The following is a 25,032-nucleotide window of genomic DNA, read 5'->3' as shown; positions in this document are numbered from 1 at the left end:
ACATTGATATGTAATGTAATGTTTTGTGCCAGGGACTCACAGAAGAAAATGCTAAATTATTATTATACGCCACGAAGGGACACGCTGTGCGCTTGTACATCTGCTATTTGAATAACCTACATATAAATGGATAAAGGGGTTAAAATGATTGCGAAGCATGTATTAACACATTTTGCTGAGGACCCCGTGGAACCTCCTCAAAGACCCCTGGGGGTCCCCGGACCCCACTTTGAGGACCACTAGCCTAAAGGGCCGTTCACTCCAAGCACTACAACTGTTGTTCACCAGTGTTGTCGTTATAGTTGTGGTGTGGACTCTGACATCCACTTGAGTTACAATGATTTTTAAAGCCATTATCTTTATAGTTACTGTATAGTGCTTAGTGTGAATGGCCCTTAACTCCTGTTAAAATAGCCTTACTTCTGTTAAACTAATCTACTGTAACTCCTGTTAAACTATATTCCAACTCCTGTTTAACTAGTCTAGCTCTAATTTAACCAGTGTTAATTTTGCCAACAAATAAAATAAGAAAATTAGTCAGTCTTTTGAATACAATTCCATTTAGTTTTTGTCATATTTTAGTCATATGAAATGTTTTAGTTTTAGTCCAGTTTTAGTTGACTAATATCATACGATTTTAGTCAAATAAATCTACAGTTGATTTAGTCTACAAAAATGTGTTTTGGCGCACCGTGATGGCATTCCTAATGCCCGATGTATACTTAGCCGTGTGTCGAAAATACACGATCTACAAGCTCACAACGTGTCGCGGCGTGCAACTAATCTAACTCTTGTTCAACTCCTATTAAACTAGTGTACCTATCTCTAGTTTAATACTTCTGAAACTAATCTAACTCTTGTTAAACTAGATATCTCATCACAACTCATGTTAAAGTAGTCTAATTCATGTTTAACTCATACTAAACTACTAGTCTGCACTGGAACTCAGTCCCGCTATCCACAGCAAATCTCCTATCTCCTCGTCTCCCATCTCCTTGTCTCCTATCTCCTCCTCTCCTCACCTCTTCTTGGCGCTCATGTCCACAGGCTCCTGATGCTCTCCCATATTCTCCTTCCGGCTGCGTCCCATTGGCTGAGCGTGAGACGACGACACGCCCCCCGACAACGAGGACGGCGACGACAAGCGCAGACTCCCGTTGGTCCTCTCGTCGTAAGCTCCGCCCGCCAGCCTGGCAGCGTTTGCCGCCGCCGCCGACAGCAGCGCCCCGTGGTGCTGGGGGTGGTGACCTTTGAACTCCGTCAGCCCCATCATGGCCTCCAGGCCGGCCAGGTCTTTCCTCTTCAGGAAGGCCAACATCTTGAGCCTCTCCATGGCCTGGTGGCCCTCCACCTTCACCAGTGGTAGAAGAAGTACGTTTTACTTTTAGCTATGTAAAAGTAGCAATACCACCATATCAAAATGCACTCTATGCTCTATGCACAGCAGCCATATTGGAAAGAAATTGGGCCTCTTCTTTACTTCCTTCACAGGTGTTACCAATGATACTAATCAAGGCTCTGTTCCTGTCTCAAAGTGTGGTCCAGGGAACCTCATGGTTACTTGAGGGGGTTCCAAATGGCCCGTTGCGGGTGTGTAACTCTGAGAGTGTACAAATGGACCCCTTACAGGTCCATTTGGTTCCATTTGTACACTCTGTACAGTTATGGGGGTCCTTGAAATTAAAAAGTTTGAGAACCACTGTGCTACACTAAATGGAACAGAGCCTTCATTAGTAACACCTGTAAAGGAAGTAAGGAAGAGGCCCAATTTCTTTCCAATATGGATGCTGTGCACAGAGCCTATTTAAAGGCCTGTATTCAAAGTTGAGCAAAATTACAGAAGTATTGGCATCAAAATATCCTTAAAGTACCAAAGTAAAAGTGCCAAAATCTTTTTTGGGAAATAACATAACATCCACAAGCTCACAACGAGCTGCCATACGACGTGTTGTGAGCTTGTAGATCGGCAATTTTCTAAGAGCCGGTATAAAACAGGGTTGCATTAACAGTGGTTAATGCATGTTTTGCAATAATGATCAAAATCTACAAAGTAACTTGAAACTAAGTCAAATAAATGCAGTGGAGTAAAAAGTACAATATTTTCTTTTATAGATGTAGTGGAGTATAAACTATTGAAAAATGGACACACTCAAGTAAAGTCAAAGACAAGTGCCTCAAAATTGTACTTTAAGTACAGTACTTGAGTACAGTGTTGATTTTGTCGACTAAAACTATGACGAAAATTGTTCGTCGACTACCTTTTTTCACTGACGAAAACTAAATAAAAACTAAATATAAACTAAGCTACGATGACTAAAACTATGACTAAATATATTGACAATTTCATCAACAAATAAAAACGAGACTAAAATGTTAGTGAGGGACTAGTGGAGAAGAGATCCAGTAGAACTAAAAGACAAGTTATTTTATGTTTGGTTGCGCTCCTTGGGTGTTGTGCTCTGAAAATAACAGATCTACAAGTTCACAACACGTTGCAGCGCGACGCGTTGTGAGCTTGTAGATCTGCTATTTTAAGCATGCAACCAAGTGTAAAATCAGCCACTACGACGCCATCAAGTCATCGCCAAAAGACATTTTAGTCGACTATAATCTTATGATATTTAGTCGACTAAAACTAGACAAAAACTAAAACATTTCAGACGACTAAAACTAAATGGAATTTTATTCAAAAAGGCTATGACTAAAACTAAATACAAATTTGCTGTCAAAATCAACACTGCTTGGGTACAAGGGGTACATCGCACCACACTGACCTTCACACGCTTACACAGGAGCTCCTCCCTCTCCGCGGCCGCCGCGGCCACGGCTCCTGCGCTGGCCCCGCCCACCAGAGAGGACGAAGTGGAGGAGGAAGTGGAGGAGGTGTCCAGGCTGCGCTTCAGCAAACTCAGTCTCAACGCCTCCTCGTTCAGCCGCTCCATACCTATAGACAGGAGACAATCACAACAATCGTCACGTCACAGTTTTACAGGTGTTAAAACATGTGGATGACGTTCGCTTTTTTGTGCAAGCTCCATCGTTTTAGTTGTTTTCCAGAAAAATAAAAGGAGAAAAAAGAAATAAGAAGATAGAAGAAAAAGGGGAGGGGACTAGGGTTGGGATTCGGAACCAGAAGAACCGGACATTTGAAACCGTTTCCGGAACCGTTTTTAAATCACACTGTCAGAGCTGGTATGTGGACTTCACGTCGGTTTTACTATTACAATACTGGTGGTCCTCAAACTAACAAATTTATTTATTTCACTGCAGATAGTCTACATATTACATTTTAAAATCATCCTTAACCCTTGAATTCAATTAATTATTGCAATGGACTACATTTTTTTTTTATGGCCTTCCTTTTGCTTTTTTTCTCCCCCATATAGAAGTTGTGTGCCCAATATCGTATCGTATCGTTTCATGAAATGAAAAAACACCCCTAGTGTGTGTGTATATATATATACCGTATATATATATATAATTATATATATATATATATATACCGTATATCTAGGTGTGCCCTGGGATCTTTTGGCTATGCCAGGTGTGCCTTGGCACAAAAAAGGTTGATAAACACTGGGTAATTGATAGAAAATAAGTAATTTTTTGGGGGTGAACTACTCCTTTAACACATTCACTGCAGGGGCTTTCTAATGCTGGCAGGTAGCTTCTGCCAGCATTTCTAAGCATTCTGACAAAATTTTCAAGAACCACATAATATTTATCTCCAGTATGATCGATCCCCTGATGGTTGCTAATCACGGAGGAAATCACTGTGCTTCCGTGAAAAAAAAAGAAATGTCATCGTGACCTCCCGTTCTCTTGTTATACCCAGTTGAAAATAGCATGTTTCGCCCAAAAATACATAGGAAAAATGTATTTAAATCGCGAACATATCCGTGAACGGCGGTGAACGGTATGTCCGTGATTTGGCAGTCAATGGCAGTGAATGTGTTGAGAAGGAATCGTTAAGGAACAAGAATCGTCCCAAGCTTAGGGGGGAAAAGGCCAGGGTGTGCAAAAGAAAATAATAAAAACAAACCAAAAAAAGGTATCTACATATTTGCACATAGCATATCCATCCGGTACAGTATGTACTGTACATGAGGTTTAGACATAAGGTGCATGAGCACAGCAGCTGGTGTATACTGTTCATGATAATAGACACAATTATGTAATGTATTGAATGGGCTTGGAAGCGGGGTTAATTTCGTACACTAAAACTAGGACAAAAATAATGTTCGTCGACTACCGTTTTTCACTGACGAAAATGTAATAAAAACTAAGCTGTGATGACTAAAACTATGACTAGATATACTGACAATTTTGTCAACAAATAAAAACTAGACAAAGATGCTAGGGAGGGACTAGTACACAAGACATCCAGTAGAACTAAGACAAGTCATTTTATGCTTGGCTGCGCGTAGGTGTCACGCTCCGAAAAATAGCCGATCTACAAGCTCACAACGCGTCGCAGACGCGTTGTGAGCTTGTAGATTGGCTATTTTCGCACACAGCTGATGTCAAATCAGACATTACGACGACATCAAGGCCTGCTAAAATAACATGTAATAGACTAAATGAACTGTCGATTTTTCTTGACTAAAATCGTATAATATTTAGCAGACTAAAACTGGACTAAAAAGTAAGACATCTCGGATGATTAAAACATGACTAAAACTAAGTGGAATCTCGTTCAAAAGACTAATGACTAAAAACCGCATACAAATGTGCAGTCAAAATTAACACCACATTGGAAGCCAGGGAAAACCAGCACTATAACAAACCTACGCCCACCGCTTGATAACCATCCCATAGATATGACAGATTGCCCTAAAGCAGGGGTCTTCAACGCTTTTCAGGCCAAGGACCCCCTAGCTGAGCGAGAGAGATGAAGCAGGGACCCCCCCCATACTACATATTGTACAACAATGTGTTGCAGATTAAACGTTTTCATACTGTAGATTTCATAGATGGCTTCACAGACTTTCCACTCTGTACTTGGTCTGCTCTTTTCCCCCCCCCCTCTACACCAAACCTCCAATAGCAGATGTACAAGCGCACAACGCCTCGCGCGCTTGTAGATCTGCTATGTTTGGCTAAAGTTCTCCTCGGAATAGGGATGCTTGGTTGAAGTGGTTAATGTAAAAATCACACAACGATTTGTTGAACCCCCTATAGTAACTCTGAGGACCCCCTAGGGGTCCCCTTGTTGAAGACCCCTGGCCTAAAGTCTGTGAAGGGGGGTGGGGGGGGGGGGGGGGTGTATGGAGGGGGGCTTCCAGGTAGGATGGGGCAAAATGCCCAAAAAGGGTGCTTTTTTTCCTTCTAGTATCTAGTTCACTGAATTTAGACATCAATAGGAGGAGATCTCTGATCGTCTGGCTACGCGAGACTATTAAATCGTCTCTGTTGGGTGGAAACCTCATATGTTCAAAACTGTTATTTTTCCAGGATTCAAATTAAAAAAAAAGCATCAAAAGTAGCAGATCTACAAGCTGGAAAACCGCGCCGCATTTCGAGCTGGCGGGTCAGCTACTTTTGAAGCTTTTGTGTGCGCTGTAGTGTGATCAAGTAGGGCGCTAATGTATGAAAAAACACAACAAGTTAGAATATGGAGATAAGAGGTTTCTGCCCGACAGCAACGATGTGAGGTGTGGCCGGGAAAATTGTGGGAGAGACAGAGAGAGAGACACAGAGAGAGAGAGGGAGAGAGAGAGGGAGAGAGAGAGAGGACCCATGCACACAGCACCTACCAGAGGTAGCTACAGTACATTGTGAAATTGCCATCTTTACTGCTATTGTATTTCTAATGCCGTTTTCTCATGTTGCTGCAATGTTGAGGAGTCCAAACCCAAGGAATGTACTCTTATCCTTGCAGTAAGGGGATGTGACAGTAAAGAATCTCCAATCTTTTATAACGCGTGTAATGTATGCATGTGTGTGATGTGCGTCTTTGTGAAGTGTGTGTGTGTGTGTCTGTGTCTGTGTGTGTAAGTCATTGTGTGCTAACTATAACCAGCCCGACCCCTCCCCATTCCCTCCTCTTGTTCTTGCTGCCTCCTTAGCCAATCACAATCAGTCTTTAACGTGTTCTCTGTGCATCATGATTGGTCAGAGGAGTGGGACGGACAAACCACTTCCTGCGGTGCAACCTACCCTGCCAACCGATGACTCACACACACACACACACACACACACACAAGTTAAGTATGTGTGCAGGATAAAATGCAGGACAGATGAACCTTCTCACCTCTGATGCACATGTTTAAGTCATCAAATGCCTGGAGTATTGTATGTGCGCATGCAGCCGTGTGCGCACACACACACACACACACACACACACACACACATGCCCTCGTTACAGTTTTTTTTCCTTCTTCTTCTGAATGCTTAAACACTACCAGTGATTCTGTGAAACCATTAACACTTGTAGCCAGGACTGAACGTTGGTTCTCTGCTTTTCAACAACTCACTGCTTTGTACTCCGTTTATCATTTATTAACACACTTGCAGCAAAACTGTAAACATTGGTCTCTCTATTTCTTTCTACATTGAACACGTGAAAACACTTTCACATCACGAGTTCACTTATAAATCCAGAGCTGCAGCACTATAAATAGACCACAGGTAAACATTAGGTTTGGTTCTTTGGACCACACGTTCCTCAAACTTTATCATGTCAAGGACGCCCAAATGAATATGGACCCCCATCTGAACATATTTTGTGACAGAGACCCCCCTCCCCGCCCCCCCAATACAAGATTTATGTTGTTAAAATGTTTTTTTTTTTTAAATCATCAACATTTTCAAATGTTTTTTTTTATAGCCAATGTATATAGGGTTAAAGCGGTATGAGTTTGAGGCTATACTAATATTTTGCTGGGGGCCACCTGGAACACCCTCAAGGACCCCTCTCTGGTTTAGACAACAATGGAGGCCAATGCTGAACAGAGTTAGGGCTGCAACCATCCATCACCTTCTACACGATTAGTATATTGATTACTTTTTCAATTACTCAAATAATCGAGAAGCACATTCTTTTAATTTAAAAACACTGTCGCCTATACAGTAGGCCTATATCAATTAATCAACTAACCAAATAAATGTTATTTCAAACTTCGTCACACAATGATGTTGTGCGAAAATGGTTGATTTAAAAGCTCACAACGCGCCGCAATGTGATGCTTTGTGAGCTTGTAGATCAGCTCTTTGCAAAAAAAAAATCTTCTGTTACATAATTTCTTGACACCCATTACTGAACACTCTATAGCAATAATTACTGAGTTATTGAACACATAAAAAGGAAAAAATAATATATATATATATATATATATAATATATATATATATATATATATATATATATATATATATATATAAGTTATATATAAGTTATTATAATTAATTATAAGTGTTAAATAACGCAGTAATCATTGCTAGAAAATTCAATTTTCAGGTCAGGATACCAATTTTATCCAAGCAGGAGAGAGAACTCGCACAGGATACAGATGAAACAAGTGAAGTGATGACACAAAGAAATGAGCAGACAACATTGGAAGTGGAACAGTACACATTTTAAGCTGATAAATGGGTACTCTCTCTCTCCTGAAAACTTGGCTGAGAAATGTCAACCCCCCTGAAAATGTATTTTCTGTTTATTAACCCATTCAATACGGGAATGCCTCCGTGTCATTTTAGATTTTAGCTATAGCCATTATTTTATACTTTGCTATTCAAAAATAACAGATCTACAAGCTCATAGCGTGGCATGAGCTTGTAGATCTGCTTTTAATAGCGTGGCATGAGCTTGTAGATCTGCTTTTTTTTTTTAAATCATAAACATTTTGTGCAAATCTTTGAATATATATATTTTTAAAGCAAACATTTTTAACTCAAATCTTTGCTTCTGGGGGTCCCTGGAACTAAATATTTTGAGATGGGGGTCCGCGGCCAAATAAATATACATTTTGGGGGTCCTTGACATGAAAAAGCACTGAACCACTGATATTATAGCAACTATTAGGATTTAGAAGACATTTGTAGACGCGTTCCCGAATTGAATGGGTTAAGGTGGAGAGACGACTGGGAGACCTCTGTTGCTGAACAATTGTGAGCTTGTCGATCGGCTATTTTATACAAGTTATGGATTGCCCGCTTTGGATTTGACGGTGTGCTGCAGGTATGATCTACAGTGCAGTGTATATTGATAGATGATCTTACGAAATGAGAACAGTTAAGTCACTATAAGTGCTGTACAGTCTTAGCCTGGGACCAGACGAATCTGCCAGTGCAAAAAAAAAATTGCCCTCTGCGATTTGGGTCTGGCACCGCTCCATTGTGAATCCATTTCCTGCTCCCGAAGTCTGGGGTGACCAATCAGGGCCCAGTATTCAAATATGGGAGACTGCAATTGGTAGTTGGTTGTTGGTTGTAGGTCTAACCAATTGCGTCCAGAGCCATTGTTTTGATCCCGCCCCTTGGGCGGGATCAAAACCCCCCAATCAGTTTTATCTAAATGATTTCAGTCATCTGACTTGATGGAATCTTAGATTAGGTGAGTTCTGTTTGATGCAGAAACAACTTATTTGCCTTGGTGCAAGTAACATTAACGAGTGTCAACGAGCGTCAGCAGGACACACACCTCAGCTGTGCTGAACTGAAAGTGGCTGGAGTTAGTAAAAAAAAAAAGAAGACTACTGAAAATGATAATCACATGATAATGTGATTATGCAAAGCTTACATTTCAAATCACAAACACCATAGAGTAAAAACTCCTGTAAACCTGCAAAAAAAATAAAAAATTGATTTGTGGAAATTGTGAATCGTTAATAAGAATCAAGATTTTTACATGAATCGATTTTTTTCCAACACCCCTAAAAGGAGACCTACATTGTAAATATTGTCATAGCAAATGACTGCATCACCCTCAGAGAACTACAGGAGCCCACACTGCAATGTTGATCACATGTTCCAAAAGACATCAACAGAGAGAGTCTCTCTGCACTAGTGTCTCGCCTACTGAAACGCAGCAGTATTAGGATGAAAATCCCTCTGGAACCAAACTCAGGTAAAAGGCCATGTTTCCCAAAACGTCAGGGGTCCGGGGATCTCCAGGGGTTCGGAATGGGATCTTTCGGCCGGGTCTGTAACTCTGACTAGTGTACAAATCCATTTGTACACTCTCAGAATTAAATAAACACTGAGGGTTTTACAGTGTAGATTGGGGTCCCGGAGAGAAAAAAAAGAAATCTAATGGGGGGGTCGTGGCCTAATGCATATCAAACTAGGGGTCCTTGAAATGAAAAAAGGTTGAGAATCATATATTGGGTCAAATCAAATGAATGAATGTAATCCCAGCCGCAATCGTGACATTATGTGAGCAATTATTATTCTACCACTTTGTCCAAATTGGAGGAGCATCGGAGAACAAGAACGACGAAAGGCAAAGTTCTACCTGGAGGCCTTGCACATACCCCCCACACACACACACACACACACACACAGCCATGTCTCTATAGCCTCCTCCGTTTTTTCTACATCTCACAGTGCACACTACTACAGCCTAAATGCAACAAGACATAAGAGATAATACAGTCAACAAGACAACAAGCTGTGCATTTTTTGTGACAGGCCACGCCCACAACGCCTTTTGGTCAAATGATATCATCTTTGGCATAGATATAGAAACCTAGATACCTCATTGGCCTCGTTGGCAGTTCGTTGGAGCGACCCGTTTCGTATGGTGGCCGCCATATGCGCTGTGATTGGCCAGTGCCCGCTCCCCCCGGAAATGAGGAGCGCGTCTTTTCCAGGACTTGTCAGAATCTAGTTGTCCCGCCCCCACCTGCCTCTCAATGGCCTACTGAACGCCCCCTTCTGTGACGGAAATTTCCAGCTGCCCCCCGGGAAGCGGAAGCGCGCCCGCCATACAGACGCTTCAGAGCCAGAGGAGGCGTCTACCTTTTAGTCTATGATCTTTGGCACAGGACCGACCTTTCCCACACATCATGACTGCTCATGACAGACAGACAGACAGACAGACAGACGGGGGCAAAAGCATGAACTCTTCTAGGTCATTGGTTCTCAAAGTGGGGTTCGGGGACCCCCAGGGGTTCTTGGGGGGGTGGGGGGGTTCTAGGGGGTCCCCAGCAAAAGTAGGTAATGTAGCTTCACAATCATTTGAACCACTTTAACCTTTTATCCTTTGGCTCATCAAAAATAGCAGATCTACAAGCTCATAGCGCGGCACTATGAGCTTGTAGATCTGCTATTTTTGAAAAGTCGTGAAAATGTGTGCAAATATTTAAATACAATATGTTTTAAAGCGACATTTGTAACTAAAATCTTTGCTTCTGGGGGTCCCTGGAACACAATATTTGTGAATTGACATGGGGGTCCGCGGCCAAATACATATCACTTTGGGGGTCCTTGACATGAAAAGGTTTGGGAACCACTGTTCTAGGTAACGACATACGACATGAAACACACAGTAACACATGAGATTACACATGACATTTAAAATGTCATTCAGTCCATACAGTCCATGTGAATCATCATGAAAAATCATGTACTCATGATGTTTGAGCATTATGAAGTGCGATGGAGAGAACATACCGTATGTCCCAGTGCTACATAATAGATGTGGTGTAGTGAACATTACACTGTTTAAGTATACATAGGGCTGTCACGATTGCAAATTTAAGTTGACCTATTAATTGTCACTCAAATAATTGCGATTAACGATTTAATTGTGTGTTTGGCATTGAACACTGGAACATATGAATTAAAAAAATATTTTGTTTGCCTTTTTGGCTTCGTAATAAAAAAATTGCAAAGGGCAGATATGAGTATGACAACTTAAATATACAAAGAAATTATTGACATATGTAGTAATTCTATACATGTAAAAATAGCGGAAATAGCTGATCTACTTGTAGATCTGCTATTTCTGCTTTTTTTATATATGCAAAAATAGTGATTATCTCAAATAATTGTGATTAGACGATCAAGTGACAAGTGTGAGTGTGACAGGCCTAGGCATGTATTACTGATGAATTGAGTACAATGGACCACAATGGAAACGGGCCTCTATCCTTTTAGCATACCCTTTGACAGCACTACAGTACCTAGTGTTAACAAACGTGTTAATAAAGTATTCAATCAATCAATCCAAAATCTAGGGACCCATTAACACCTGGTATTAACCCTTTAAGACCTTTCATTTTTAGATTTATTTGGGCTATTAAAAAAAATAGCACATATACAAGCTCATAGATGAATTATAAATTAAACGAGTAAGAGTACATTTGCAATGCTGGAATGTCTTACTTTGAATGGTGGACTTATTAGTCTGCAAATGTTGGAAACCGGATATCAAAAAAAATATTTTTTATGTGCGGCACCGAGTGCCGCACTATGAGCTTGTAGATCTGCTTATTGTTTTGAAAAAATGTGAAAATTTGTGCAAATCTTTTAATATATATTATATATATAATATATATATTTTAAGCAAACATTTGTCAAATATTTTGTTCCAGGGACCCCCCAGAAGCAAAGATTTGAGTTACGAACGTTCGCTTTAAAAATATGTATTTAAAGATTTGCACAAATTTTCAAAAATAGCAGATCTACAAGCTCATGGCACGGTACTCGGTGCCGTGCTATGAGCATGTATATCTGCTATTTTTGAATAGCCCAAAGAAATCTAAAAATGACAGAGATGCGTCCCCCGGATTGAATGGGTTAAAAGAATACCTCACCCCCTAAAAATACTTTTTCCTCACTTCACAGCAGCAGCGTTGACGCCAGTCCACCACGCTAAATGCAATAAATCGGGGGCATCCGAGGTTATGAGTGAGTGACAGCTGTCACTATGTGTCAATGGGTGTTGCCTGCTGTCATCGAGGTGAAGAAACAGACTGTATGGGAAGTATCCCGTTTTAAACGAGCAGCTGTAGACGGGAAATGAATCAATGTTCAGCGACTGCGTGACCTATTTATCGGCTAAAATGAATAGGTTGTTTACAACAGTGGTTTTCAGCCTTTTCTGTATCACTCACTTGAAAATCTCAAAAGCGTTCGTGGCCGCGTGCATTTTCATTATTTCAATGATCAATCAATCGCTTGTGTTCCAGCTTGGACCGATGGAACTACGTATATATACTTTAAGTTCCTAGTTAAAATGTCTGTGTCACAATGAAAACTTGCCATATCCTCATCAGCAACGGGTTGTCTACTCCGTACTTCTCCTCCACGCCATCTGGACTCCCTCGTCCTTTTCTGTGGCGCCTAAACCCTAACCTTTACACTTCACCAAAACTATGCCAGAGTCCGCCGCGCCATCAGCACTCCCATCAAGGCAGAGCAGCATCAGCTGGCCCTCTGGCAGCACCGTAGCACCAGTGGAAAGCAAAGCCTGCTGTAAAATGACACTAGCCATCTATATCAGCCTAATAAACGACAATAACACAAAACTGCTTCACAAGAACAACATTGGCGCGTAACGAACAGATTTGCGGGGAAATATATATTCTATTTGCGCAGATAAAAAAAAAAAAAAAGAGAGAATCGTGGTAGAGCGTTTCCTGGTTTTAATGCGGTGCAAGTCGGATGGAGGGAAAATATTTTCTCCCTGATGGGTGGAGAAATGGGGAAAAGGGGCTCTATGACTGGCTGGAACGCTGTACAAATTTGAGGTTTTCACACCTTTGACGGCACACTTTTTAGTGTTGAGCGTCCCAACACTGTGGGGACGCTCATCTCCGTAGACATTGCATCGGAACGCGCTGCTCAATTAGAAGGTGAGCAGCATTGCGATGCTGTTGGTGAGAATTGGGCCTTAATCACAATGTGATATTTCTTGTTGCATTTTTGTCAAATTTACATTTTTGTCACATGCCTTCATGGTGAATAGGCCTGTCACAGTTATTACATAATCGTCTAATCGCAATTATTTGAGATAATCAATTATTTTTGCATAATCGTTTCCATGTTGGAAAATGTTCATACATTTTCAAATACGTAAAAAAGCAGAGATAGCAGATCTACAAGCTTACAACACGTCACAAAGTGACGTGTTGTAAGCTTGTAGATCTGTTATTTCTGCTTTTTTTAATCATTTTTTTCAAGTATGAAATTATATTTTTGGTATATTGAAGTCATTTGTCATATCTGCCCGGTGCAATGTTTGATTACGAAGCCTAAAAGGCAAACATAAATTGAATTTCTACGCACATGTTCGAATGTTCAATGCCAAAAGCACAATTAAAATCATTAATCGCAATTGTTTGTGTGACAATTAATCGTCAACTTAAATTTATAATCGTGACAGCCCTAATGGTGAATGAAGAATCCAAAAACGAAGAAGACACTTGTTGTGTCTGGGGGCGTGTTACTGGGTTACAAAACGTAAGTCACGCGCACACACTCGCCCAGGTGTGCTCCTCCTCGATCGTGCGTGAAACTGTTTATGCCAGAAGTGTTATATTCACAGTAGAAGAAATACTGTGAATATTTTGGACGCTAGACAGACACTATACTGTGTCAGAGTTGTGTGAGAGTTTATAAATGGATTTCTGATATGGTTTTTCTGTTGTTAAACCATGGCCTCCCATTAACATCAATTCATCAAGTATTTCTTTGTCTTTTGTTTTCTTCATTCGCCGCAAAAGGAATGCAACACAAACACAACTTATTTAAGCCTGTGCCACCAGCAGAAAACTGTGGTTGTATTGGGAAGCTCCCAGATGACCAACGGTAAAAGACTGTGGTTGTACTGGGCAGCTCCCAGTGGTCAACAGCATAAGACTGTGATTGTACTGGACTGGTCATTTCAAATTCAAATCAATTAAATGTTGAATCACGTGTTGTCTGAAGACACTTTACTTATAAAAGCAGAGAACTACTGATGTCTCCCTCCACCCTGAATAAGTTTATGCCGGTGGCAAAAAACAACAACTCTAGTCTAGACTCTAGGTTCTAGTTAGCTCCCTGTGACCACCAGTAGCATACTGTTGAGGAATGCCCAGTGTTTGGTTCAAGGTTCAAGTTCACTTTGTTTTGTCTCCACTACTAGTCCCTTGGGAGAAATGTGTCTTGGAGACAAGGACCAGCTGCATACATACACAATGCAATACAACAACAAGACACACAGTGACACGTACAACCCTAACAGTCATTTAGGCCTATACATCACCCGCCAACATAATATAGATATATATCACCCCAGCCGACATACCTAGTGCATCAAGAGCAACACCTTACTGACCTTTAGCACCACCTCAAAACCTTCTGCCTCGCTGTCTGCCCTCCGTAAAGAGTCCATTGAGGAGTGTAATTGACAGAGGGACACACATATAACAGAGAGACAGGAGGTGTCCGTCTCCTCTGAATCTGGACTGAGAGGAAAGATTATGTCATCATAACTAAGCATCATCAAGTGCACTGTTTCTCAACGTTGAGGGGTCTAATGGACCCTTACGGGACGTAACTCTGAGAGCGTACAAAATGGGACCAAATGGACCGGGTTAAATTAACACTGAGGACTTTACAGCGTTTTAATCTCCCAGAGATGAAAACAAATTCCATCAAATGGGGGTCCGTGGCCTAATACACCTCTAAATGGGGGGTCCTTGAAATGGAGAAAGGTTGAGAATCACTGATCAAGTGGAAGCACTTCAGACTCACGGAGCTCTTGAACCGTGCTGTCAGGGGCCAAAGGTCAGGAGCCAGGGGTCAAGGGGTCGGGACCCCATGACACTACAGGCTACACACACTTCCCATTGTCTGTGACATCACAGTCCTTTGTATCTTTATTACAGGCGGAGGCTAATCAGGTTAGCCTCGAAACAAAAACAAAGCTAGTAGGCCTGCAACACTGCCACTGTCTATAGCCTAATTTATATTTTGTTGTACGATGGTGTTGCACATGGCCAAGCTAATAAGACAGAAAAGTACCCTAAGTAGGCCTAAACCACAGATTTCAAAATGTTTATTTTATTTTCTTTTATATTTACTGTATATAAAGTAAGACTAGTGCTGTAATTAAGATTAAGTTGTGTGTAAATTATGCTGTGCGTTTCACAATGGCTGCTCTCCCTGTTAATCTGATCTGAATTCCAGGAAAGAAACTGGACTCAGAAGAGGTTTTGCTGTCTGGCCCAGGACAGAACCATAGAGAACAGCACATGAACATGAACATGAACATGAACATGAACATGAACATGAACCATAGAGAACAGCACATGAACATGAACATGAACCATAGAGAACAGCACATGAACATGAACAGAACCATAGAGAACAGCACATGAACAGGAACAGAACCATAGAGAACAGCACATGAACAGAGCAGAGCAGAGCTGAACATGAACATGAATGAACCATAGAGAACAGCACATGAACATGAACAGAACCATAGGGAACAGTACATGAACAGAGCAGAGCAGAACATGAACCATAGAGAACTGAACATGAACAGAACATGAACAGAACAGACCCATAGAGAACTGAACAGAACAGAACATGAACAGAACAGACCCATAGAGAACTGAACAGAACAGAACCAGAACCATAGAGAACTGAACAGAACAACAGAACAGAACTATAGAGAACAGAACAGAACAATAGAGAACTGAACAGAACAACAGAACAGAACTGAACAGAACAGAACCATAGAGAAGTGAACAGAACAGAAGTTACAGAACAGAACAGAACCATAGAGAACTGAACAGAACAGAACAGGACAGAACAGAACCATAGAGAACTGAACAGAACCATAGAGAACAGAACAGAACAGAACAGGACAGAACAGAACCATAGATAACTGAACAAGAACAGAACCATAGATAACTGAACAGAACAGAACAGGACAGAACAGAACCATAGATAACTGAACAGAACAGAACCATAGAGAACAGAACGAACAGAACAGAACCATAGAGAACAGAACAGAACCATAGAGAACTGAACAAGAACAGAACCATAGATAACTGAACAGAACAGAACAGAACCATAAAGAACTGAGCAGAACAGAAACAGAACCTGGTCAAGTTCATGAACTCATTGTGAGCTATAAGGCCTACAGCTGGAAAAAAAAAAAGAAAAGAAAGGAGAGGAGGAAAAAAAATCAATTTGTCTTTGTGTACAGAAACAGAGAATAGCATATAGACTCGTGGGGATATAAATGTGCGGTTTTGGGGGGTAAAATGTGTCATTTAAGCCATTAATCAACATAATTAACATGGAGCTTAACAGCACAGGGTCCAGCCGGTCCACAGAGTGTCCTCAGAACCAGAACCTGGCTGAGCCTCTCCAGCGGGTTGGAGGCCATTTGCATTCACAGAAAAACAAGTCTTCCTCTCCTCGCCGTTAAATGGCTGATGATGAATTTATACCATTCACTTCTAGCGTGTGACATCTGCATGCAACACACACGCACGCACACAAATACACGCACGCAGGCAGGCAGGCGGGCGGGCTATACTAGTGGCATACACACACACACACACGCACGCACGCACGCACAAAAACACTCACTCTCACACACGCACGCGCCCCACACAGCCCCGGATCCTCGCACTATCGCTACTACTTGACATTATTATATTGTCGCTTTGCCGAAAAGACAAGCTCTTAGATGCGACGGCGTGCGTGTGGGCTTGCAGATCTGTTCTGTTTTTTTGGCAAAGCGATACCGTTGTATTGCCCGGATTATACATAAGCCTGACGGTTTCCCTATTAAAACAAAAGCTGATCATCATTATTATTTAGGTGTTTTTTTTTTAATGTTTTTTTTTATAATCGTTACAACGGAAACAATAAAAAGCTGATCATGGGGTCTATAGATCATTATTATTTAGTTTTTTTTTTTTTTTTTTAATCAACGGAAACAATAGGGACGTTTATGAATGCGGTGCATGCATTATGCATTCCATATGCCATCATTTTAAAGAATATTTAAAACACGTTTTTTTTTGTTCCCCCTCTTCTTCTATAAATAACTATATAATAACCCGCGCAGACAGTCAGTCCTGGTTGGTGGTACCGTTATTACAAGTCAAGTACGGTAGATATACTCATATATACTTCTTGTCTCAGACCCCCCCCCCCCCCCAAAAAAAAACCGGTACAGTATCGAATTAGAACCCCCACACACACAGTCCCAGATCTCCATAATAATAGTACAACCTATATGGATCTATGGATTCCACCATAACGATTTTAACATTTACAACCCCGTACATGCACAATGCCGGTGTCTCTCTCTGTGTGTCTCTCTCTCTCTGTGGAACAGGACGCGGAAGGAGAACAAACAACCCAGAACCAGAACCCTCTAAACCATCCACCATCCAGCAGGCCGCGGGCCAGACCCCGGTCTCACCTGACTTGTCTGTCCGGCGCACAGGTTCCGTTCCTCGGGCTCCAGGGGGATGTGGCTGTGTGTGGAGGAGGAGCTGCTACAGCCCTGCCTGGTACCACCGACACGGACTGGAGTCACGGAGCGGATCAGATCCCACAGCGACCAGCTAGACACACTAATTATGGACGCTTGTTTGTGTGTCAGAGAGAGGCGGTGGAGGGAGGGAACAAAAAAAGTGGAGAGAGAGAGAGAGAGAGAGAGAGAGAGAGAGAGAGAGAGAGTGCGCGCGCGTGTGTGTGTGTGTGTCAGGGTTGCCAGAGTTTGTGAAAGAAATAAGCAAACAAACCGGGGTGTAGGAAAACAAGCCCAAAAGAAGCGACTAATTCTAGACGCTTTAAACCAGTGGTTTTCAACCTTTTTCATGTCAAGGACCCCCACAATTATATGTGTTTGGCTGCGGCCCCCCCATCTAAAAAATATTTTGTGTCAGGGATTTTTCAAAAATAGCAGATACAAAGCTCATATCGCGGCACTCGGTGCCGGCTATGAGCTTTTGTAGATCTGCTATTTTTGAATAGCCAAACTGCCAAAGTATGAATTGAAATATGGTTTAAGTGGTTAAAATGATTGCGACGCTATATTAACTAATTTTGCTGGGGACCCCCTGGTACCCCCTCAAGGACCACTGGTTGAGAACCACTGCTTTAAACCTATAAACTGTATACATGGGCTATTTGAAAATCTACAAGCTCTAATGCGTCGGCGTCGCCACCACTGGTTTAAAATAAAAAAAAACAAGCAAGCCTCAAAGTTCAAACAAGCCACAACTACAAATATTTACAAGCAACTTTACAGAAATATAAGCCAAAATTCGCTTATAACAAGTGGACATGGCAACTCTGGAGTGTGTGTGTGTGTGTGTGTGTGTGTGTGTGTGTGTGTGTGTGTGTGTGTGTGTGTGTGTGTGTGTGTGTGTGTGTGTGTGTGTGTGTGTGTGTGTGTGTGTGTGTGTGTGTGTGTGTGTGTGTGTGTGCGCGTGTGTGTGTGTGCGTGCGTGTGTGTGCGTATGAGTGTGTGTGTGTGTGTGTGTGTGTGTGTGTGTGTGTGTGTGTGTGTGTGTGTGTGTGTGTGTGTGTGTGTGTGTGTGTGTGTGTGTGTGTGTGTGTGTGTGTGATACAGTGAGTGTGTGCCCACGCACACACTCACTGTATCCTACTGTACAATAGATTTCTGTAGAGTGCAATTCTATTTTAGGGAAGCGAAACGGAATCAATAAATACTACATTTATGTAGATATTTATGGTGGCTGCAATTAATAATAGCAACTGTTAAAGCATTCTAAATTCCAAGTGTTTCCTGCATTCCATAATATGGTATTGTTCTGACAATTAAACCATGGCTGTAGCCTGTATTATTAACGATGGAATTATTAATGCGTTACATTTTAAATGAATTCTCTCAGTAACAGTCTGATCACGACGTCACCTAGTGGCGAAATGTTGGTACTGCACGTTTCAATGTCTGGGGTACTTTTGTGCCTAAAGTTCCTTTAGCATGCCAGTAAAAAGAGTGCCACATTGGCAGTGCCAGTGGTGTAATGTAACTGAGTAGCTACATGTGCTCAAGTTCTGTACTTCAGTACAATTTTGAGGTATTTTTACTTTACTGGAGTATTTCCAATTCTCAATACTTTTACTTCTACTCCACTAAATCTCAGAGGCAAATATTGTACTCTTAATCCACTACAAGTATATGAAAACTTTAGTTACAATAGTAGATTTTTATTATTATTACAACAAAAATAGCCGATCTACAAGCTCACAGCGATGCATTGTGAGCTTGTAGATCTGCTATTTTCAAGATTTTTATAGAATGTATAGGCTACATTTGAAAACGTGTGAAATGGGACATTTTGCATAATGAGTACTTTATACTTTTGGTACTTTAAGTACATTTTGATAACAATACTTTTGTACTTTTACTCAAGTACATTTTGAATTCCGCCTTTTACTCTTACTTTTACTATTTCTACATTGCCGTATTGATACTATAACTTTAAAAGTTAAAAGAAACACCACTGCACTTTGGCCACTTTTCAAACTTGCAGAAAGCCTTTAAATTGTTATAAAGGATGACTGAATGTCAAAGCATTTTGCACTTTGGATTACGCCAAATTTACATTGCGTTATGCTGTTTAATGAGGTTAACCTAATAAGATCATGTGGCAGTTTTAATTACGGGTATAATAAAGTACCCTATGCAGTATATGACTCCAGAGTGTGATCCTGCTTTAATAATCCATGTGATCCATGCCGCGTTTTGCCAGTGGCCAGTTTATAAACCTCAGCAGGTCTTTAATCCACATCCATGCTCTCAACCAGAGTTGTTTGCATCTAAAATGTCCGATGGCCAACTTAACCCTTTAACCTCCATCAGCACCTTAAAACACTGTGCTGCTAACATGCTAATCACTTTGCACAAAGCTATGAAGAGGCTCTTCATTGAAAGTATGTATAGACATAATAATAATAAGGACTATATCAGTACAATTACTCAAGTAGCCTACTGTACATTTTTTAGGTATTTAAAATAATAAAACTGCTATTTGAGCTATTGTCTAAGTATGTAGGGCTTTAAGTCAGTGCTTCTCCCAGGGGTCCTTGGGAGGGGGGGGGGGATTCCGGGGGGTCCCCACCAAAAGTAGTTAACATAGCATCACAATCATCTTAACCACTTTACCCATTTATACATTGGCTTCTCCATGCTGTAAAACGGTGCTTTTCAAACTTTTTCATGTGAAGGACCCCCAAATTGATATGTATTTGGCCGCAGACCCCCCACATCTGAAAAGATTTTGTGCCAGGGAAATAATAATGTTGAATATTGTTTTAACACAAATCTTCTCTTATGGGGGTCCCTGGCAAAAAAATCTTTTCAGATGTGGCCTTGTGGTCAAATACATACATTTAGAGGTCCTTGACATGAAAATGATTGAAAACCTGTGCTGTGAGTGCAAGATTAGCTCAGACAGACAGACAGACAGACTGGCTGACCCTCTTATAGACGGCTGGACTCCTTCTGAGCCACGCTCTAACAACAACTAGAAAGGGGAGCGCTTATATCCACCAGGCCAGGTGGAACTCCATATTTGGGGTGAGACTGACATCATCAATATGACTTCAGTAGTTGGAGGCCAGTCTGAAGCCTCCTATCCAGTGTACGCCTGGATAGGAGTAGGACACTGTCCCTACAAACAGCACCTGGAAGAAGTGAGGGCCAAAGTGACGTCGAGGGTCTCGCTTATCCGACGCCTCGCTGGTACCACCTGGGGATCCTCCGCCAGGACACTACGAATCTCCACGCAAGCCCTGGTCTTCTCTGCAGCCGGAAACTGTTCCCTAGCCTGGAGTAGAAGCACACATAAATGGTGCATTTATATAGCGCTTTTATCCAAAGCGCTTTACATAGATTGTGCATTACATTCACCCATTCACACACACATTCATACACCGATGGCGGAGGAAACCATGCAAGGCACCAACCTGCTCATCGGGAGCAATTAGGGGTTCAGCGTTTTGCTCAAGGACACTTCGACGCTAACTCGGGGGGTTCCCATCCGGCCGCTCTACCCTGCACTCTACCCCTGAGCCACTGCCCCCCACATGTCAAGAAATGGTGCATTTATATAGCGCTTTTATCCAAAGCGCTCTACATAGATTGTGCTGTGCATTACATTCACCCATTCATACACACACACATTCATACACCGATGGCGGAGGAAACCATGCAAGGCACCAACCTGCTCATCGGGAGCAATTAGGGGGTTCAGTGCCTCGCTCAAGGACACTTCGACACTAACTCTGGGGGAGCCCGGGATCAAACTGGGAACCTTGCGGTCGCCATCCGACATCCGACCGCACTACCGGCCACTCTACCCCTGAGCCACTGCCGCCCCGGTTGATGCTGCTATTAACAATGCCCTCCGGATGATAAATGGCTGCCTGAAGCCCACCCCTGTGTTCTACCTGCCAGCCCTAGCGGGAATTGCTCCGGCCGGGCCTCCGATTAGAGGCTGCTACCCTCAACCTGGCAAGGAAAGCCGTTGAAACATGACTGGCACATCCAGCAGCATTAAACTACAACTAAGGCAGCAAACCCCAAGCAGACTCGACAGTCTCCACCATTTCATCCGGGACCTGGGAGATGGCATTCGAAGAAGATCGACCACGCTGGCGATGGACCCTGCTGCTGAACCGCCTATGTATCGGGGTCGGCTGCTTCAAATCATCTTTGAAGAAATGGGGCTTGTTGGCAGACAGCGCAGCATGCGAGTGCGGGGTGCTTGAGCAGACTGCCGACCACATAATCACCGCCTGTCCCCTGTCAGTGGTGGAAAAAGTATTCAAAAGTTTTACTTAAGTAAAAGTATCAATACTGCAATGTAGAAGTACTCTGTTACAAGTGAAGGTCGGAATTCAGAATTTACTTGAGTAAAAGTACAATAGTATTGGTATCAAAATGTACTTAAAGTACCAAAGTAAAAGTGCAAAAATGACTGAAAATAGCAGATCTACAAGCTCACAACGCGTCGCATCGCGACGCGTTGTGAGCTTGTAGATCGGCTAGTTTCAAATAGCCCCTGTATAAAATAGGGCTAAAGTGGTTAATGTATGTTTTATAATGTAATCATTTATATCTGCAAAGAAACTAGTAAGTAAAGTTTTCAAATAATTGTAGTGGAGTAAAAGTACAATATTTGCCTCTGAGATGTAGTGGAGTAGAAGTAAAAGTATAGACAATTGGAAATACTCCAGTAAAGTAAAACAATACCTCAAAATTGTGCTTAAGTACAGTACTTAGGGTCATTCAGCCTTTGCCCACAATGGAGAGATGTACATATTTGGTGGTCCCAATCAGACCTCGAATAATCTGTGGAAAGTCAATCCAGAGACCCTCACCTGGAAGAAGGTTAAGCCCAAGGGGAAAGAGCCGTGTTCACACATGTATGATATGTGCTGTTGCACGGTGGGAGATCATATCATCGTCTTTGGAGGTTTCAACACACCCTGTACATTTTAGAACTAAAGTCCTAGTCTGAAGACGTTATGAAACTTAACTGTTATTCAGTACTGGCAGCCATGACTAACAGCGACAGAACACATAACAGTGGATGTGGATCTTGGACATCGTCATATTGAGGATGACGGCGGTCTTGCCCAAATATGGAGAATGGTGGGACGGTGGATGTGTTATTGTGACTTCTAAGCAGGGCCGGCCCTAGGATTTTCGTGGCCCTAAGCAAGATTTTTTTTGGTGGCCTCCCCAAACACCCCCATTATAAAATCATTTTGTCATTTTTTTATTGCATAAAATAATAACGCTAGTTGTTGGATAGGAGATACATGACATAATTACAATATTTTTGGGCGGTGTAGCCGCCCCTATAAGTGGGGTTGGGACACCTCATTAGTATTAGTTTCCTGCACTGTGATTGGCCCACTTGGCCCACTTTCCTGTACTGTGATTGGCTGACTCTATTCAGCACTGTGATTGGCTAGCGAGACACATGATGACATTAATAACCTATAAATAGGATTATGCACTTACAAAAATCTTTTTTTTTTGGAAGTGAGCTTCCATCACTATGATGACCACTGTGATGACCACACCGCCCACTTCACACTGGGTGTGATTTTTTTTGTGGCCCCCTAGTGGTTGTGTGCAGGCACACACACACACACACACACACACACACACACACACACACACACACACACACACACACACACACACACACACACACACACACACACACACACACACACACACACACACACACACACACACACACACACACACAGGGGACATACAGAGGAACACTTATCTAGCAGGTCGCCCCTTAGGCACCATACCGGTCCGTGAATACACAATATACCCAAATTAGCCCCAGGCAGGCAGCCAGCTATTACTACAAATAGTGTACAATACACACTTATGCAGTATTACACTGTATACTACATGCTACTCCTTGTAGTAAGAAGTACATACTGATGTAGTATTTGCTGGGGGTCCATGCCTCTGCTTTGCATGAACAAGGCATGACCACGCCTGTCATCAGGTTGACCTTTTGCTTTCCTCATGGACCTACCTGTGGATTACACCAGTAAAGCAACATTTTGTGGACTTTCTGGTTGAACTTGACACTTGCCGATACTCTGCAGTCTGCACCTCATGTACGACACACTGATACTCTTCTTGCACTAACATCATGAACAGTATTAGCCTAGGACCAGACGAATCTGCGAGTGCAAAAAAAAATTGTACTCTGCAATTTGGGTCTGGCACCGCTCCATAGAGAATCCATTTCCTGCTCCAGAAGACGTGGGTGACCAATCAGGGCCCAGTATTCAAATATGGGAGACTGTAATTGGTAGTTGGTTGTAGGTCTAACCAATTGCGTCGAGGGCCATTGTTTTGATCCCGCCCCTTGGGAAAAAAAACATCCTCATGGAAGCACCAGACTCATATCCACGCAGTGATATAGTCTGGCTATGCGAGGCTAGAACAGTATACCAGCTGCTATGCTCACGCACCTTATTTCTAAAACGTACATGTTTGGATGGATATGCTGTGCCAATATGTAGATACCTTGTCTCTCTTCCCTTCTTTTTTTGTTAGCATATTATTATTATTATAGCATCTTTTTTTTTCTTCCCTTCTTTTTGTTTTAAACAAAAAATATCACTTACCCTTTAAGTTAAGAAAATGTTCTTCCCTGTTTTTAGTAGTTTTTTTTTACAAATCCAACCTTGCAATACATACTGATGCCGTACATTATCGTAAATGAATGCCCTACTTCATCATACAAGTGTCGCAGAAAAGTTGTGAAAAATGAAAATTTTCAAAACATAATTTTCTGGTGCATGTATTTTTTGTGGGAACGAGATTGCAGTCAGCTATTCAACAGCACTGTTTTTTTTAGGAAAGTAAATCAGGCTTATTTTGCATACCCCCCAGACCAACCCACGTACCCCCAAGGGTACTCGTACCCCACTTTATAACTGGTCTAGATGATTGTGGATCACTCTTGCAATATTCCAGCAGCTCATACACCGGGTCAGGCTTTGGTGGCGCTGTCTCCTCGACTACATACAGCAGTGGTTCTCAAACTTGTTTGTGTCAAGGACCCCCAAATTGATATGTATTTGGCCACGGAACCCCATCTGAAACCGTTTTGTGCCAGGGACCCACTCCCCCCCCCCAGAAGACTTATTTGTGTAAAAAAATTAATCTAAAAAAAAGCAGCTCGCATTGCGGCACAAAGTGACACGCTGTGAGCTTGTAGATCTGCTATTTTTGAATAGGCAACATATAAATGGATAAAGTGGTTAAAATGACTGTGATGCTATATAACTACTTTTGCTGGGGACCCCATGGAACCCGCCCCCGCCAGGACCCCTGGGGGTCCCCGTACCCCACTTTAAGAACCACTGACATACAGTATGCCTTGATCAGAACTGAACATGCACATCAACACAACACAGAGCTCATTCAATCGAATAGTGCATTTATTGGTATAAAAGTAGGAAGGTGTTTGATAAAAAAAACTTCTTAAACAAAAAGTTCACATATATATTTTGTTATATTAAAAAGTGTATACTAAGCCACAAA

General features: G+C 42.0%; 1 protein-coding gene across 5 annotated transcripts in view; it reads right to left on the bottom strand.

The window, feature by feature from the left end:
- Nucleotides 1–17,553, bottom strand: part of LOC308083813 (transcriptional repressor p66-beta-like) — a 35,145-nt gene extending 17,592 nt beyond the window's left edge. For all 5 annotated transcript variants that reach the window (XR_013933007.1, XM_080426205.1, XM_080426203.1 and 2 more), the window contains exons 1-3: nucleotides 17,383–17,553; nucleotides 2,775–2,944; nucleotides 1,023–1,351 (exon numbers count right to left, since the gene is read on the bottom strand). Coding sequence is in view for 4 of the 5 variants with exons in the window: in XM_080426205.1 (XP_080282331.1) it covers nucleotides 1,023–1,351; nucleotides 2,775–2,942 (497 nt within the window). In the remaining variant the exon portion in view is untranslated. The remainder of the gene's footprint in view (nucleotides 1–1,022; nucleotides 1,352–2,774; nucleotides 2,945–17,382) is intronic.
- Nucleotides 17,554–25,032: the final 7,479 nt, after the last annotated feature.

The sequence above is a fragment of the Gymnoscopelus braueri genome (genome assembly GCF_963280865.1).
Source record: "Gymnoscopelus braueri genome assembly, chromosome: 4".
In the NCBI taxonomy this organism is placed as follows: Eukaryota; Metazoa; Chordata; class Actinopteri; order Myctophiformes; family Myctophidae; genus Gymnoscopelus; species Gymnoscopelus braueri.
This window is presented reverse-complemented; position numbering and strand designations above follow the sequence as displayed.